At 36.8% G+C, this 13,191-nt stretch overlaps 2 protein-coding genes across 2 annotated transcripts; both read left to right on the forward strand.

Moving 5' to 3' along the window:
- Positions 1 to 587: 587 nt before the first annotated feature.
- LOC132644571 (uncharacterized) lies at positions 588 to 1,568 on the forward strand. The gene has a single exon (XM_060361162.1). The coding sequence runs from the start codon at positions 588 to 590 to the stop codon at positions 1,566 to 1,568; it is 981 nt and encodes a 326-aa protein (XP_060217145.1).
- Positions 1,569 to 1,597: 29 nt separating this feature from the next.
- LOC132644572 (uncharacterized) lies at positions 1,598 to 2,328 on the forward strand. Its single transcript, XM_060361163.1, has 2 exons — positions 1,598 to 1,673; positions 1,856 to 2,328. Exons 1-2 carry the CDS (start codon positions 1,598 to 1,600, stop codon positions 2,326 to 2,328), a joined length of 549 nt encoding a protein of 182 aa, XP_060217146.1.
- Positions 2,329 to 13,191: the final 10,863 nt, after the last annotated feature.

Raw genomic sequence — 13,191 nt, forward strand, 5'->3', positions numbered from 1 at the left:
GAATTCTCAAAATGATATAGTTCGAACAATGCTTGTGAGCAGTGATGTTACCTTTGATAAATTCATGGAAACTATCATTAGAAGAGGTGAATTGAGTTGCGGACATGATCCTGTTTGTGTCAAGTATATGACTAATGCAGGTGCTTTTTCGAGGGACAAAGCACCGCCAGTTGAACTAAAGAATGATGAAGATGTCCAAATTTATTTGAATGATATAAATGGTGAAGGTGGCAGGCCAATGTTTCCTTGATTGAAATTGTTTTGGAAAGCGGCTGTGGTTTGAACAACCAACAATTTGAGAATGAAAATGTCTGCACGCACAATGATGATTTTCATGGGGGAGGAGAGACAAATACTTTTATTTAAACTAATGAGCGTGTAATAGAAGATGTTCTCTCTTGTGAAGTGGAGAAATTTATGGAAACTAATGAGGGTATAATAGAAGATGTTCTCCCTTGCCAAGTTGAGAAATTTATGGAAGCTAATAAGCATATATAGAAGACGTTCTCCCTTGCCAAGTTGAGAAAGAGGTTCCACTGGATAACGAAGATGATGATGTTCAGTTGCCTGAACAATTAGAGGATGCAATGATTGGAACACATCATAGCTATATTTTTTCTGATGGCTCGGGTTTTCACAAAGGATATAGATTTCTGAACAAAGAATTCGTAGTGAACAAACTGAAACTTGTCGCAATCGGAAAGGGTTTCGAGTTTGCTACAAAGAAGTCCAACAAATCATTGGTAAGTGTTGCATGTGTTGAAAAAAACTGCAAGTGGAGGGTTCGTGTTGTTAAGTATATTAGCTCAAATGCCTTCCGTATCACAAAATATGAGCCTAATCACTCTTGTGACTTAAGATCTATATCTGGTAGACATAGGCATGCTTCTGCCAGCGTTATTGCAGAATTTATCAAAGAGAGGTTTAGAGAAGGAAAATGTCCTATACCGAAGGAAATAATGAACATTGTGAGTATAGAGTTGGGATGTGATGTTAGTTACTGGACATGCTGGAAGGCCAAGCAACTTGCACAAAATATGATATGGGGAACACCGGAACACGGATACGCGACACTGGAAGCATATCGGTACGAGATTGAAAAAGCAAATGAAGATAGCTTTACGGCTTTGGAGGTTCAAGATGGCAGATTTTTATATTTTTTTGTTTCCTATGGGCCATGCATAAGAGGATTTAAGAACATAAGAAATGTCCTCGTTGTGGATGGCACTTTTTTAACGGGCCAATTTGGTGGTGTAATGCTAATTGCAAGTGGACAGGATAGTGAAAATCAAATATATCCTACAGCTTGGGCTGTGGTTAACTTAGAGAATGATCTTTCTTGGACTTGGTTTTTTCGTCAATTACTCAATGTAGTGCCAAATACAAATGAGTTATCCATCATATCAGACAGAAATGCCAGCATAAAGAAAGCAATTGCTACAGTTTACGATCAAGCTCATCACGGAGTATGTACCAGGCACCTTGGGGAAAATATTCGTACAAACTTCCATGCTGGTTCTTCAATCCTTGGTCTATACTATGACGCATCGAATCGAAGAGTTCAATGAGTATTTAGAAGAAATTCGACGCAAAGGTTATGGTAATGTTGTTGAATACCTCAAGAATGATGTTGGTTTCGAACGGTGGAGTAGAGTTCATTTTCCAGGAAGAAGGTATGATGTCATGACATCCAATATTGCAGAGTCTGTGAATGCCAGACTTGTAATTGAAAGAGAATTTCCCATCATTGCTTTATTTAATGCAATTCAAAGGATGTTATGTCGATGATTCCATGAGCGACGTGGTCTAACGTTGTGCACGAGTAACTATTTAGCTCTGACGACAAATACTTTAGTGCGAGAAACTAGACGTGAAATAGCAGATAAATTATCTGTACAACAACTTCATGTGAATGAGTTTATTGTTCAAGGGTATGGTCAGGACGCAAGATTTAACATCAACGGCAAAACATGCTCCTGTAAAGTGTGGGATCTTCAGCAATTGCCTTGTGCCCATGCATTGGCAGCACTCAAAGCTCAGCGATTACCAGACTATGGTGAGAGAGTTTACAATCTATGTTCACCATATTATTCGGCAGAATTCCATCGGTTGGCTTATTCAAAGATTATAAACCCTGTTCCTCCAAAAGAGCAATGGGAATGGGCCACAGAAAATATAATTAATCCACCCATTGTGAAGCGTGTGAAAGGCCGGAAACGTAAGAAAAGGATCCCAACAGTTGGTGAAGATGTTAAAAAGAGAAACAAATGTTCTCTCTGCAAGCAAGTCGGCCACAAGAAGACTACTTGTCCCGATAAACGTACTTGAACTCTAAATATGCAGTTAGTGTTAAATTTTCTTATTGTAATTTAAGACTACAAGTGTTAAATTCTTTTATTGTAATTTAAGATTACAAGTGTTAAATTTTCTTATTCCTTATTGTTTTAACTCGCACAGATCATGAATCTGTCGGATAAATCAACAATTTGTCAGTGAACATACTCGAACGATCATGCTAAGTATTTTTTGAATTTTTCATTAGTTTTACTCCTTATTCATCAACTCTTAAGTCAATACGAAATATCAACATAAAACTAATAAGGAATAAGACGATAAAGAGTGATCGATACCACATCTGGCGGACCAAAGCATCTACTGTAACAGACAGATCATGTATCTGTCGGACAGATGCTCAATTTATCAGCATTTATACGAGAGAAAATTTGATGTTACATTCTCTTTTTTTTTTTTGTGAAAAAGAAAGGAACAATATTACAAACTAAAGCGCAACTTGGACGTACAAGTAAGAAAACAAATATCCGTACTCTATATGCACCAGATGGTGCCTTCACAAAAACAAATAGTCAGTCTTCTTGAAAATCCTCTTATTGTTTCAACTCGAACGATCATGCTAAGTATTTTTTGAATTTTTCATTAGTTTTACTCCTTATTCATCAACTCTCAAGTCAATACGAAATATCAACATAAAAATAATAAGGAATAAGACGATAAAGAGCGATCGATACCATATCTGGCGGACCAAAGCATCTACTGTAACAGACAGATCATGTATCTGTCGGACAGATGCTCAATTTATCAACATTTATACGAGAGAAAATTTGATGTTACATTCTCTTTTTTTTTTTTGTGAAAAAGAAAGGAACAATATTACAAACTAAAGCGCGACTTGGACGTACAAGTAAGAAAACAAATATCCGAACTCTATATGCACCAGATGGTGCCTTCACAAAAACAAATAGTTAGTCTTCTTGTAAATCCTCTTATTGTTTCAACTCGAACGATCATGCTAAGTATTTTTTGAAATTTTCATTAGTTTTACTCCTTATTCATCAACTCTCAAGTCAATACGAAATATCAACATAAAACTAATAAGGAATAAGACGATAAAGAGCGATCGATACCACATCTGGCGGACCAAAGCATCTGCTGTAACAGACAGATCATGTATCTGTCGGACAGATGCTCAATTTATCAGCATTTATACGAGAGAAAATTTGATGTTACATTCTCTTTTTTTGTGAAAAAGAAAGGAACAATATTACAAACTAAAGCGCAACTTGGACGTACAAGTAAGAAAACAAATATCTGATATCACATCCAACAGACAGATCATGTATCTGTCGGGCAGTTCATAAATTTGTCAATGACTATAAATGAAATAAATGATGATAGAAAATCTACACTGCAAAATTATTAATGAAATTAAAATAAGTCGAATATTTCCATCAGTGAGAACAAAAGTGACATAATATAAATACGCTAACTTTTTAAACTTAAATACAATCCAAGACAAATTTTAATTAAACAGATTGATCCATACTCTGTCCAACAGATCCAAAAAACATCCTAACAGAATTACTAACTATCACCGCCGATCTTTCTCCTCTTATAAGTCTTCATATGCTTCGAAGCCTCCCGGATTTTCTTTTGTCTGAGATCTGTTGCAAAAGGGGAATCATATTTTGGGTTAGTTTTCCTTGTTCGTTTCGCCCTTGTAGTACATACTCTCGCAAATTTGGTAGCTTCATCTTTGTCAACCATGTTGCTTCCTTCCTCTTCAAGCTCACCAATTACCTTCTTTTCCAACATATCTGGTTGTCCATCACCCACCTGAAAATTTTCATCATCATACTTGTTTTTGCTTAATTTTTCTACCTGGACATGCAAACCACCCACTATACCACTCAAGTGGTCTACTTTAGCATCGAGACCATCCATTCTTTCATTCAACTTCTTGTTCATATCCTTCATCGCATTAAACATATTTGCACATAATTCAATAAGTTGAGAAAGTTTGTCTGATGAATCACTCAAATTAATATTTTCAGTAACTCCCTTTGATGGTTGTCTTCTAATATCAGTTTCACGTCCGTCGTGATCCATAGCTACTGGAATCTCATGCCTTTCGAGAGAAGAGTTAACTAATCGTGTCACACCACTAACTACTTTTGTCAACCGATCTATATTCTCATCCACCTCATCTTTCAAATCCTCCCAATTAATCAAATATGATTTTTTTTACTCAACATTAGTAGGAACCAAAGTAGGATGCACCACAACCTATAAGAAAATAAATTGTTAATTAAAACTACAATAATAAAAACTTCTGAAATGAAATATTGCACCAAACAAACTTAAGTATTCACCTCTTTATTTTGCATTGTTAATAACACTGTTTTATAATCTGGGGGTGTCTTCTTTTTATCGTACCATCGGAGCAATCTTGGAAGTGGCAAGGGAGATTCTATCAATGGCTGTCCAAAAGCCTCTCCTAGTATAGGAATTGCTTCGAAAGCCCACACCTATATTGAAAACAAAAAAAGTACTAAATAATATTAGTATGTAAATTTCAGATCGATACATAACTTGTCATGACCAATTAAATTTCAGATCGATACATAATCTGTCATGACCATTCAATATCTATCTCACCATAAAATTATTTAAGCTTACCATAAAAGCCCAAGGGAATCCTTGCAAGCTATAACCTTTAGATGTGGAATTATTTTCCTTCCATTCTGCAGACTTTTTCTTTAGGTTAACATTTAGAAGGAACTCAACTGTCATCTCAAAAGAACGCCTACCCCAAGGATATGCATTAAAGTAATCCAAGTTTGTCACCATTTTCATATTCTTTATATCAACAGTTCGCTTTTGATCACCAGCCCATAAAAAAGACTCCACAAACCACACCATAGCGATCTTCAACTTTGTTTGCGCATCAAATCTGTCACTCTTTAATATTTCCTGTTAAACTACTCTTTTTATTCAACACTAGATCTAAAAAATCTTTTGCCTTCCCTTCATCATATAAAGCCTTACCAGTGGGAATTTTTCCACAATTCAGTCCGGTAATCATAGCAAACTCCTTCATACCAAATCGAATTGGCTTACCATCAATTATGAACCAAACCTCCTTTTTCTTTAAGCTTACAACACGTCGTTGTAGAAGATAGTGTACGATTTGGCCACAAAAATTTTTGTTCCAATTCTCTAGGTTCACTTTTAATAAGCATCCAAAACAACTATTCATAAATTGGTTGTACACTTTTTCCTTCTCCAAGTAATATTGTATAATTTTAACAACATCCCACCTTGATAAAATGCTCACAAGTCCATCAAAGTGATCCTCGTCCTCCAATTTCTTACGCAAACTATATTGGGAGAGGTCTACTGAGGTTTCACGTTCTGGTATCAATAATATATCATTCTCCTCAGCAGATTCATCCCCATTACTAGATGTCTCAGAAGACTCATTCCCATCACTAACTGTTTTAGAAGCATTATCCCCATCACTAACGGTTTTAGAAGACTCATCCCCCTCGCTAGATATATCATGTTCCTGAAGATATTGTAACAAATGTAATATCAATTAGACAAATAAGGAAAACTAAAGATTTGTGTCAATATTTTAAAGGACTGATTGTAAATCGATCCGACCAACTATTAGTCGGTCTATTATATATTTAGAAAATCAGCCTGATTTTTAGATTGTTCAGATTAATGTACTATCAATCGCCTGATTTGGTAAACAAAATATTTTAGCCTTTTGGATGATTTTATAAAGCAGATTGATGGTTGATTGAGTAGACCAATTAATAATTGGTCACGTAAATTGTGACAAATTTTTACTTGGTCGGATCGATTTATTATCTGTCACTTCATTTATAAAAGTTGTGATTCCTTTCTCACTGATATGAGAAATTTAAGTTGAAAAGCTAAAAAATGAAGGTGCACCTGATTCTCCTCTAGCTCGCGGCCAACATTTTTAGGATCGACTCGCACCATGAATTCTTCAAAGAACAAGTAAAAGTTATGATCAAGAAACAACACCCACAAAGAAAAAGCAATTACTTTAACTATAACTTCATATAAACTTTAATTGCATATCTATTACTAAAATGTTTTTCTTTAAAGAATAAGATTGATGCTAGAGTTATGGAAGAGTAGAAAACTTACAATTTAGAAATTCGAGAAGAATACTCAAAAAGAGAGTTCAAAAGATGAGTAAATTGAATAAGCAATCTGTCTTTAGCAAGAAGGGAGGAGAAAGAGAGAATTTCCTTCAATGGACATAGCAAATTTTTTTGAATGTGTCGTTGCAATGGAGAGAGGCATAGCAGATTTGAATTGTTGGAGGAAATATTAGGGATGTGCGTTGCAAATGGTGAGAGGCATAGCAGATTTGAATTGTTGGAGCAAAATATTAGGAATGTTGGAGGAAATATTAGGGATGTGCGTTGCAAATGGACAGAGGCATAGCAGATTTGAATTGTTGGAGCAAAATATTAGGTTTATATATTTAATTTATTTACAAATAGGTCCCTAGCTTATCTAATATTTTAATTATAGTCCAATTATTCATTAAGTGCCTTTTCTCATTTATTTTGATATATTTTAAATTGAATAAATAATAGAAGGCCATTTTGTTAATTGAGGACTTGAATGGGTCTCTCAGCCAAATTTTCTCGTTTTGGAGTAGTTTCTCAAAGAAAGACTAATGTTATTCCTGTGTATGTGAATATTGTTGTCAAAATAATCTGTATAGGTTTAAATAAAGTTTCAACACAATCTGTAAAACACTTGGTAAAACAGATTACACAATATAACAGTAAAATACAAAAAAAAAAAAAAAAACAGTAAACGACAGAAACTGGAAAATGAACAGAAGCAGTGTTCGAAAAATAAAAATAATTTGCAGAATGTAATCAAGCCCACTTAGTTCAAAGTGTGTCCTTAAGGAAATTATTCCCCTCACAGTACTCGAGGTTGATGGAATATTCCCTCCCAGGATAGAACGATTATTTACCAGAATAGTAGTACTCCAAATTCCGGCAGCGGCGAACCACTCAACGGCAGTTTATTACACAGAATAAAACAAGAGAGTAGTGGAGAGTAAGATTTGTTGTTTTGGCAGAAATTTTTTCGTTACCGAATTCTGGAACAAAAACAGGAATTTATAGCTGTTGGAGGTACTGATTCTGAATGTTTGCAACCATTCAGATCAGTCACCAGGTTTTTGGAGAGAAATTCGAAATTATCCGGGAAGGGGAAAAGCGGACCGGGTCGGTCACAAGTCGCAGGTCAGGGTCCGCATTGGATTAATTAAATAATTAATTAAATAAATAATTAAATAATTAAAGAAAAGTTTGTCCAAAAAGATAATCGATCCAAAGCCAAAGCCAAAACCAAAGCCGAGCCGAGCGAGCGACGACGACGACGGCGCGAGGGGTCCTTGCCCCCTCAACCCTTTTAGCGACTAAAGAAGGTGTAATGTAATATATACATCTCTCTTTTCCTCTCTTTTTTCCTATGTGGGATAAATGCTTTAACCAAAGCAAAAAAGACCTTTTACATTCCTTTCACTTTCCATCTCATCATTTCCCATTCACCAATATCAAAACCCAACAATCCCCCACATGAATGGGGAATGGCCATAATATAAAAGAATGCGCGGACAAGTGTGATATATTGACTGCATCTGGATAAGTAGGTTTCCCTTTGAACTTTCCGTAGTGAACTTATATCGGATATACTCGATCAATCGGTAGATTTGATATCTTTGAACCGTCGAACTTTGTTGTATACTTAAACAACTTAAGTCACACAATCAACCCTAAACCGTTTATGGTTCTCACGGTTGTGTTCGTTTCAGCCATGAACACCGCCTGGTTTCATGAGTGCATAGAGAATGGGCCTTCACTGTCATTCCCCTTTAAAACGGCTTACACTTAACACTCACATAGGTGATTTCTAAACATGTGATCCTATAGCCACATTATCTGGTCATACACTGCCAGATTTAGATAATCATTAAAAATCTTAATGCTTTATTAACTCATTAACAAGCCATAAAGTTTTATCCTTATTTCTAAACATTGTCTTCATCCGAGAATGGGTTGAGTTGTTTGACAATGTTGAACCGTCAGTCACAACTTTGTTTGATCTCCTTGAACCTAGCTCTTGGGATCTCCAGTTTGCTAGGTGGAGTTACCGCCATGATGACTTGTCCTCGGCCTTAACCCCATTCCCATTGATGATCTACTAACCCCCTCTCTAGATAAGCCTTTTGTAAGCGGATCCGCTACGTTATCTCTTGACTTTACATAGTCAATCGTGATAACGCCACTAGAGAGGAGTTGTCTAACGGTATTGTGTCTCCGTCGTATGTGACGAGATTTTCTGTTATACATTACGCTCCCTACCCTACCTATTGCTGCTTGACTGTCACAATGTATACATATAGGAGCCAAAGGTTTGGGCCAGAATGGAATATCTTCTAAGAAATTCCGGAGCCTTTCAGCTTCTTCACCGGCCTTGTCTAAAGCTATGAATTCAGATTCCATAGTAGAACGGGCGATGCAAGTCTGTTTGGATGATTTCCAAGACACTGCTCCACTCCCAATAGTGAAAACATATCCACTCGTGGATTTAACTTCAGACGATCCAGTGATCCAATTTGCATCACTATATCCCTCAATCACTTCGGGATATTTATTATAATGCAAAGCATAGTCTTGAGTATGTTTCAGATACCCCAAAACTCGTTTCATTGCCATCCAATGTGTGTGATTGGGATTACTTGTAAACCGACTCATTTTGCTAATAGCACATGCTATATCTGGTCGTGTACAATTCATGATATACATCAGACTTCCCAACAGTCTCGCATAGTCCCCTTGTGATTTACTTTCACATTCATTCTTTTGAAGTGCGTAACTCACATCAATTGGAGTTCTGGCAATCTTGAAATCCAAGTACTTGAACTTGTCAAGTACTTTCTCTATGTAGTGGGACTGTGATAATGCTATACCTTGTGGAGTTCTATGAATTCTGATTCCTAGGATTACATCAGCAACTCCTAAGTCTTTCATGTCAAATTTGCTAGCCAGCATGCGCTTTGTAGCATTTATATCTGCCATATCTTTGCTCATTATCAGCATGTCATCAACATACAAACAAACAATGACTTCGTGTCCTGGAGTGTTTTTAATGTAAACACATTTATCACACTCATTGATTTTAAAGCCATTTGCCAACATAGTTTGGTCAAATTTAGCATGCCATTGTTTTGGTGCTTGTTTAAGTCCATAAAGCGACTTTACAAGTTTGCACACTTTCTTTTCTTTACCAGGAACCACAAAACCCTCGGGTTGTTCCATGTAAATTTCTTCCTCCAAATCACCATTTAAGAAAGCTGTTTTAACGACCATTTGGTGAATTTCAAGACCATACACGGCTGCCAGAGCCACTAACACCCGAATGGACGTTATTCTTGTTACAAGCGAGTATGTGTCAAAATAATCAAGACCTTCTTTTTGTCTATAACCTTTGACCACAAGCCTTGCCTTATATTTGTTAATAGTGCCATCAGCTTTCATTTTCCTTTTAAAAATCCATTTAGAACCTAAAGGTTTGTTTCCAGGAGGAAGATCAACCACTTCCAATGTGTGGTTATCTAAGATTGATTGAATCTCACTATTGACTGCCTCTTTCCAAAATGCTAAATCAGAAGATGACATCGCTGCTTTAAATGTTTAAGGCTCATCTTCAAGCAAGAATGTCACAAAATCTGGTCCAAAGGAAGTAGATGTTCTTTGACGTTTGCTACGCCTTGGATCCTCTTCACTTGGTGTACTTTCCTTTGATTCTTCCCGCAGTCGTTTGGATCTTTCACTTGACGACTCGCATTCAGTTTTATATGGATAAATGTTTTCAAAAAATTCAGCATTATCTGATTCAATTACCGTATTAACATGAATTTCGGGGTTGTCCGATTTGTGAACCAAAAACCGACAAGCTTTGTTGTTTGTAGCATAGCCAATAAAAACACAATCTACAGTTTTTGGTCCGATTTTTACCCTTTTGGGCAAAGGAACTTGGACCTTTGCTAAACACCCCCACACTTTGAAATATTTCAAGTTGGATTTTCTTCCTTTCCATAGTTCATATGGAATAGATTGTGTTTTGCTGTGGGGCACCCTGTTGAGTATTCGATTAGCTGTAAGGACAACTTCCCCCCACAAGCTCTGCGGTAAACCGGAACTTATTAAGCATTTATCATCTCCTTTAATGTTCGGTTTTTCCTTTCCGCAATTCCATTTGATTGTGGTGTGTAGGGGGCAGTAGTTTGATGAATAATCCCATATTCTAAACATATCTCAGCAAAAGGAGATTCGTATTCCCACCCCTATCACTTCTAATTATTTTAATCTTTTTATTCAATTGATTTTCGACTTCATTCTTATATTGCCTAAATGCTTCTATTGCTTCATCCTTACTATTTAGCAAATAAACATAACAATATCGAGTGCAATCGTCAATAAAAGTTATGAAATACTTTTTCCCACCGCGAGATGGTATTGACTTCATATCACAAATGTCAGTGTGAATTAAGTCTAAAGGATTTGAATTCTTTTGAACAGACTTGTACGAATGCTTAACAAACTTTGCTTCAACACATATTTGACATTTAGATATGTTACACTCAAATTTAGGCAATATTTCAAGATTAATCATTTTCCCCAAGGTTTTGTAATTGACATGTCCTAAACGAACATGCCATAAATTATTTGACTCCAATAAGTAAGAAGAAGCAGATTTTCTATTAATACTGTCAACAACCATTACATTAAGTTTGAAAAGGCCCTCGGTGAGGTAGCCCTTTCCTACAAACACGTCATTCTTACTAAGTACAAATTTATCACTAACCAGCACGCACTTAAACTCATTTTTCACGAGTAGTGCGGCTGAAACTAGGTTCTTCCTAATTGTTGGAACGTGCATGACGTTGTTGAGAGTCAGCACCTTTCCGGATGTCATCTTCAACCGAACCTTTCCATATCCTTCAACTTTGGCTGTTGCAGTATTTCCCATGTTTAGCTCCGCTTCGGGTCCAGCGGGAGTGTAGGTTGCAAATGCTTCCTTAACGGCACACACATGTCGAGTGGCGCCAGAATCAAGCCACCACTCCTTTGGGTTACCAACCAGGTTGCACTCAGACAGCATTGCACACAGGTCATCAACATCTTCCACCATGTTTGCCTGACCCTTGTTTTTCTCTTTGTCCTTCTTGGGGGCACGACAGTCGGGAGCTTTATGGCCTGCTTTACCACAATTGTAACAATTGCCCTTGAACTTTTTCTTGTTAGGAACCTTCTCCTTTCCAAAAGGCCTCTTCCTTTTCTTATTTTTTTTCGGAGCAGCATCTTCGACGTCACTTGCCCCTTCAATCGGTGAACTCTTACGGTACCTCTTCTCAGCGGTTTTGTTAGCTTCCTCGATCTTGAGACGAATCACAAGATCCTCCAACTTCATTTCCTTTCTCTTGTGCTTAAGATAATTCTTGAAATCTTTCCATGAGGGTGGCAACTTCTCAATCATTGCAACCACTTGGAATGCTTCATTCACTACCATACCTTCAGCAATAAGGTCATGGAAGATAAGTTGAAGCTCTTGAACTTGGGTTCCAACTGTTTTTCCATCCACCATTTTGTAGTCTAGGAATTTGGCAACCACAAACTTCTTCAAGCAAGCATCTTCGGTTTTGTACTTCTTTTCAAGTGCACTCCATAGTTCTTTGGAGGTCTCTACTGCACTGTAGACGTTGTACAAGTCATCTTCTAAGGCACTCAAAATGTAGCCTTTGCACAAAAAATCAGCCTGTTTCCAAGCCTCAAGAACCATGAACTTTTGGTTGTCAGGCATGTCGGCGGCAGGCACGGGAGGGTCCTCACTGGTGAACTTTTGCATACCAAGGGTGGTAAGCCAAAAGAACATTCTCTGCTGCCATCCTTTAAAGTTGGCACCCGTGAACTTCGCAGGTTTCTCAGCCGGTGGCACAGCGGTACGGGTTGTAGGAGTAACCACTAGTGCAATACCCGCAGAGAGAGTTCCAGTCGCAGAGGGAGTTCCAGTCTCAATTGCCATTATTTCTTTGTCACTGTCAAATGGACAAACTGTTTTAGTTAATAAAACCAGAATAGCAATTAAATCACAAACTTAAACGATGAAGATTTTATTTCTTCAAATCGCAGTATAATTATGAACTTTGGTATTCCAACGAAGTTTTTATATCTTCGAGTCAGAATACTAATATTCATATGGAGTAGAAAACTACACAACTTTTAATCTCGTTAAACAGAATACAGATTATATATAATTTCCTTAAGATTGTTGTCAAAATAATCTGTATAGGTTTAAATAAAGTTTCAACACAATCTGTAAAACACTTGGTAAAACAGATTACACAATATAACAGTAAAATACAAAAAAAAAAAAAACAGTAAACGACAGAAACTGGAAAATGAACAGAAGCAGTGTTGGAAAAATAAAAATATTTTGCAAAATGTAATCGAGCCCACTTAGTTCAAAGTGTGTCCTTAAGGAAATTATTCCCCTCACAGTACTCGAGGTTGATGGAATATTCCCTCCCAGGATAGAACGATTATTTACCAGAATAGTAGTACTCCAAATTCCGGCAGCGGCGAACCACTCAACGGCAGTTTATCACACAGAATAAAACAAGAGAGTTGTGGAAAGTAAGATTTGTTGTTTTGTTGCAGAAATTTTTTCGTTACCGAATTCTGGAACAAAAACAGGAATTTATAGCTGTTGGAGGTACTGATTCTGAATGTTTGCAACCATTCAGATCAGTCACCAGGTTTTTGG

This window comes from Lycium barbarum, chromosome 6, assembly GCF_019175385.1.
Source record: "Lycium barbarum isolate Lr01 chromosome 6, ASM1917538v2, whole genome shotgun sequence".
In the NCBI taxonomy this organism is placed as follows: domain Eukaryota; kingdom Viridiplantae; phylum Streptophyta; class Magnoliopsida; order Solanales; family Solanaceae; genus Lycium; species Lycium barbarum.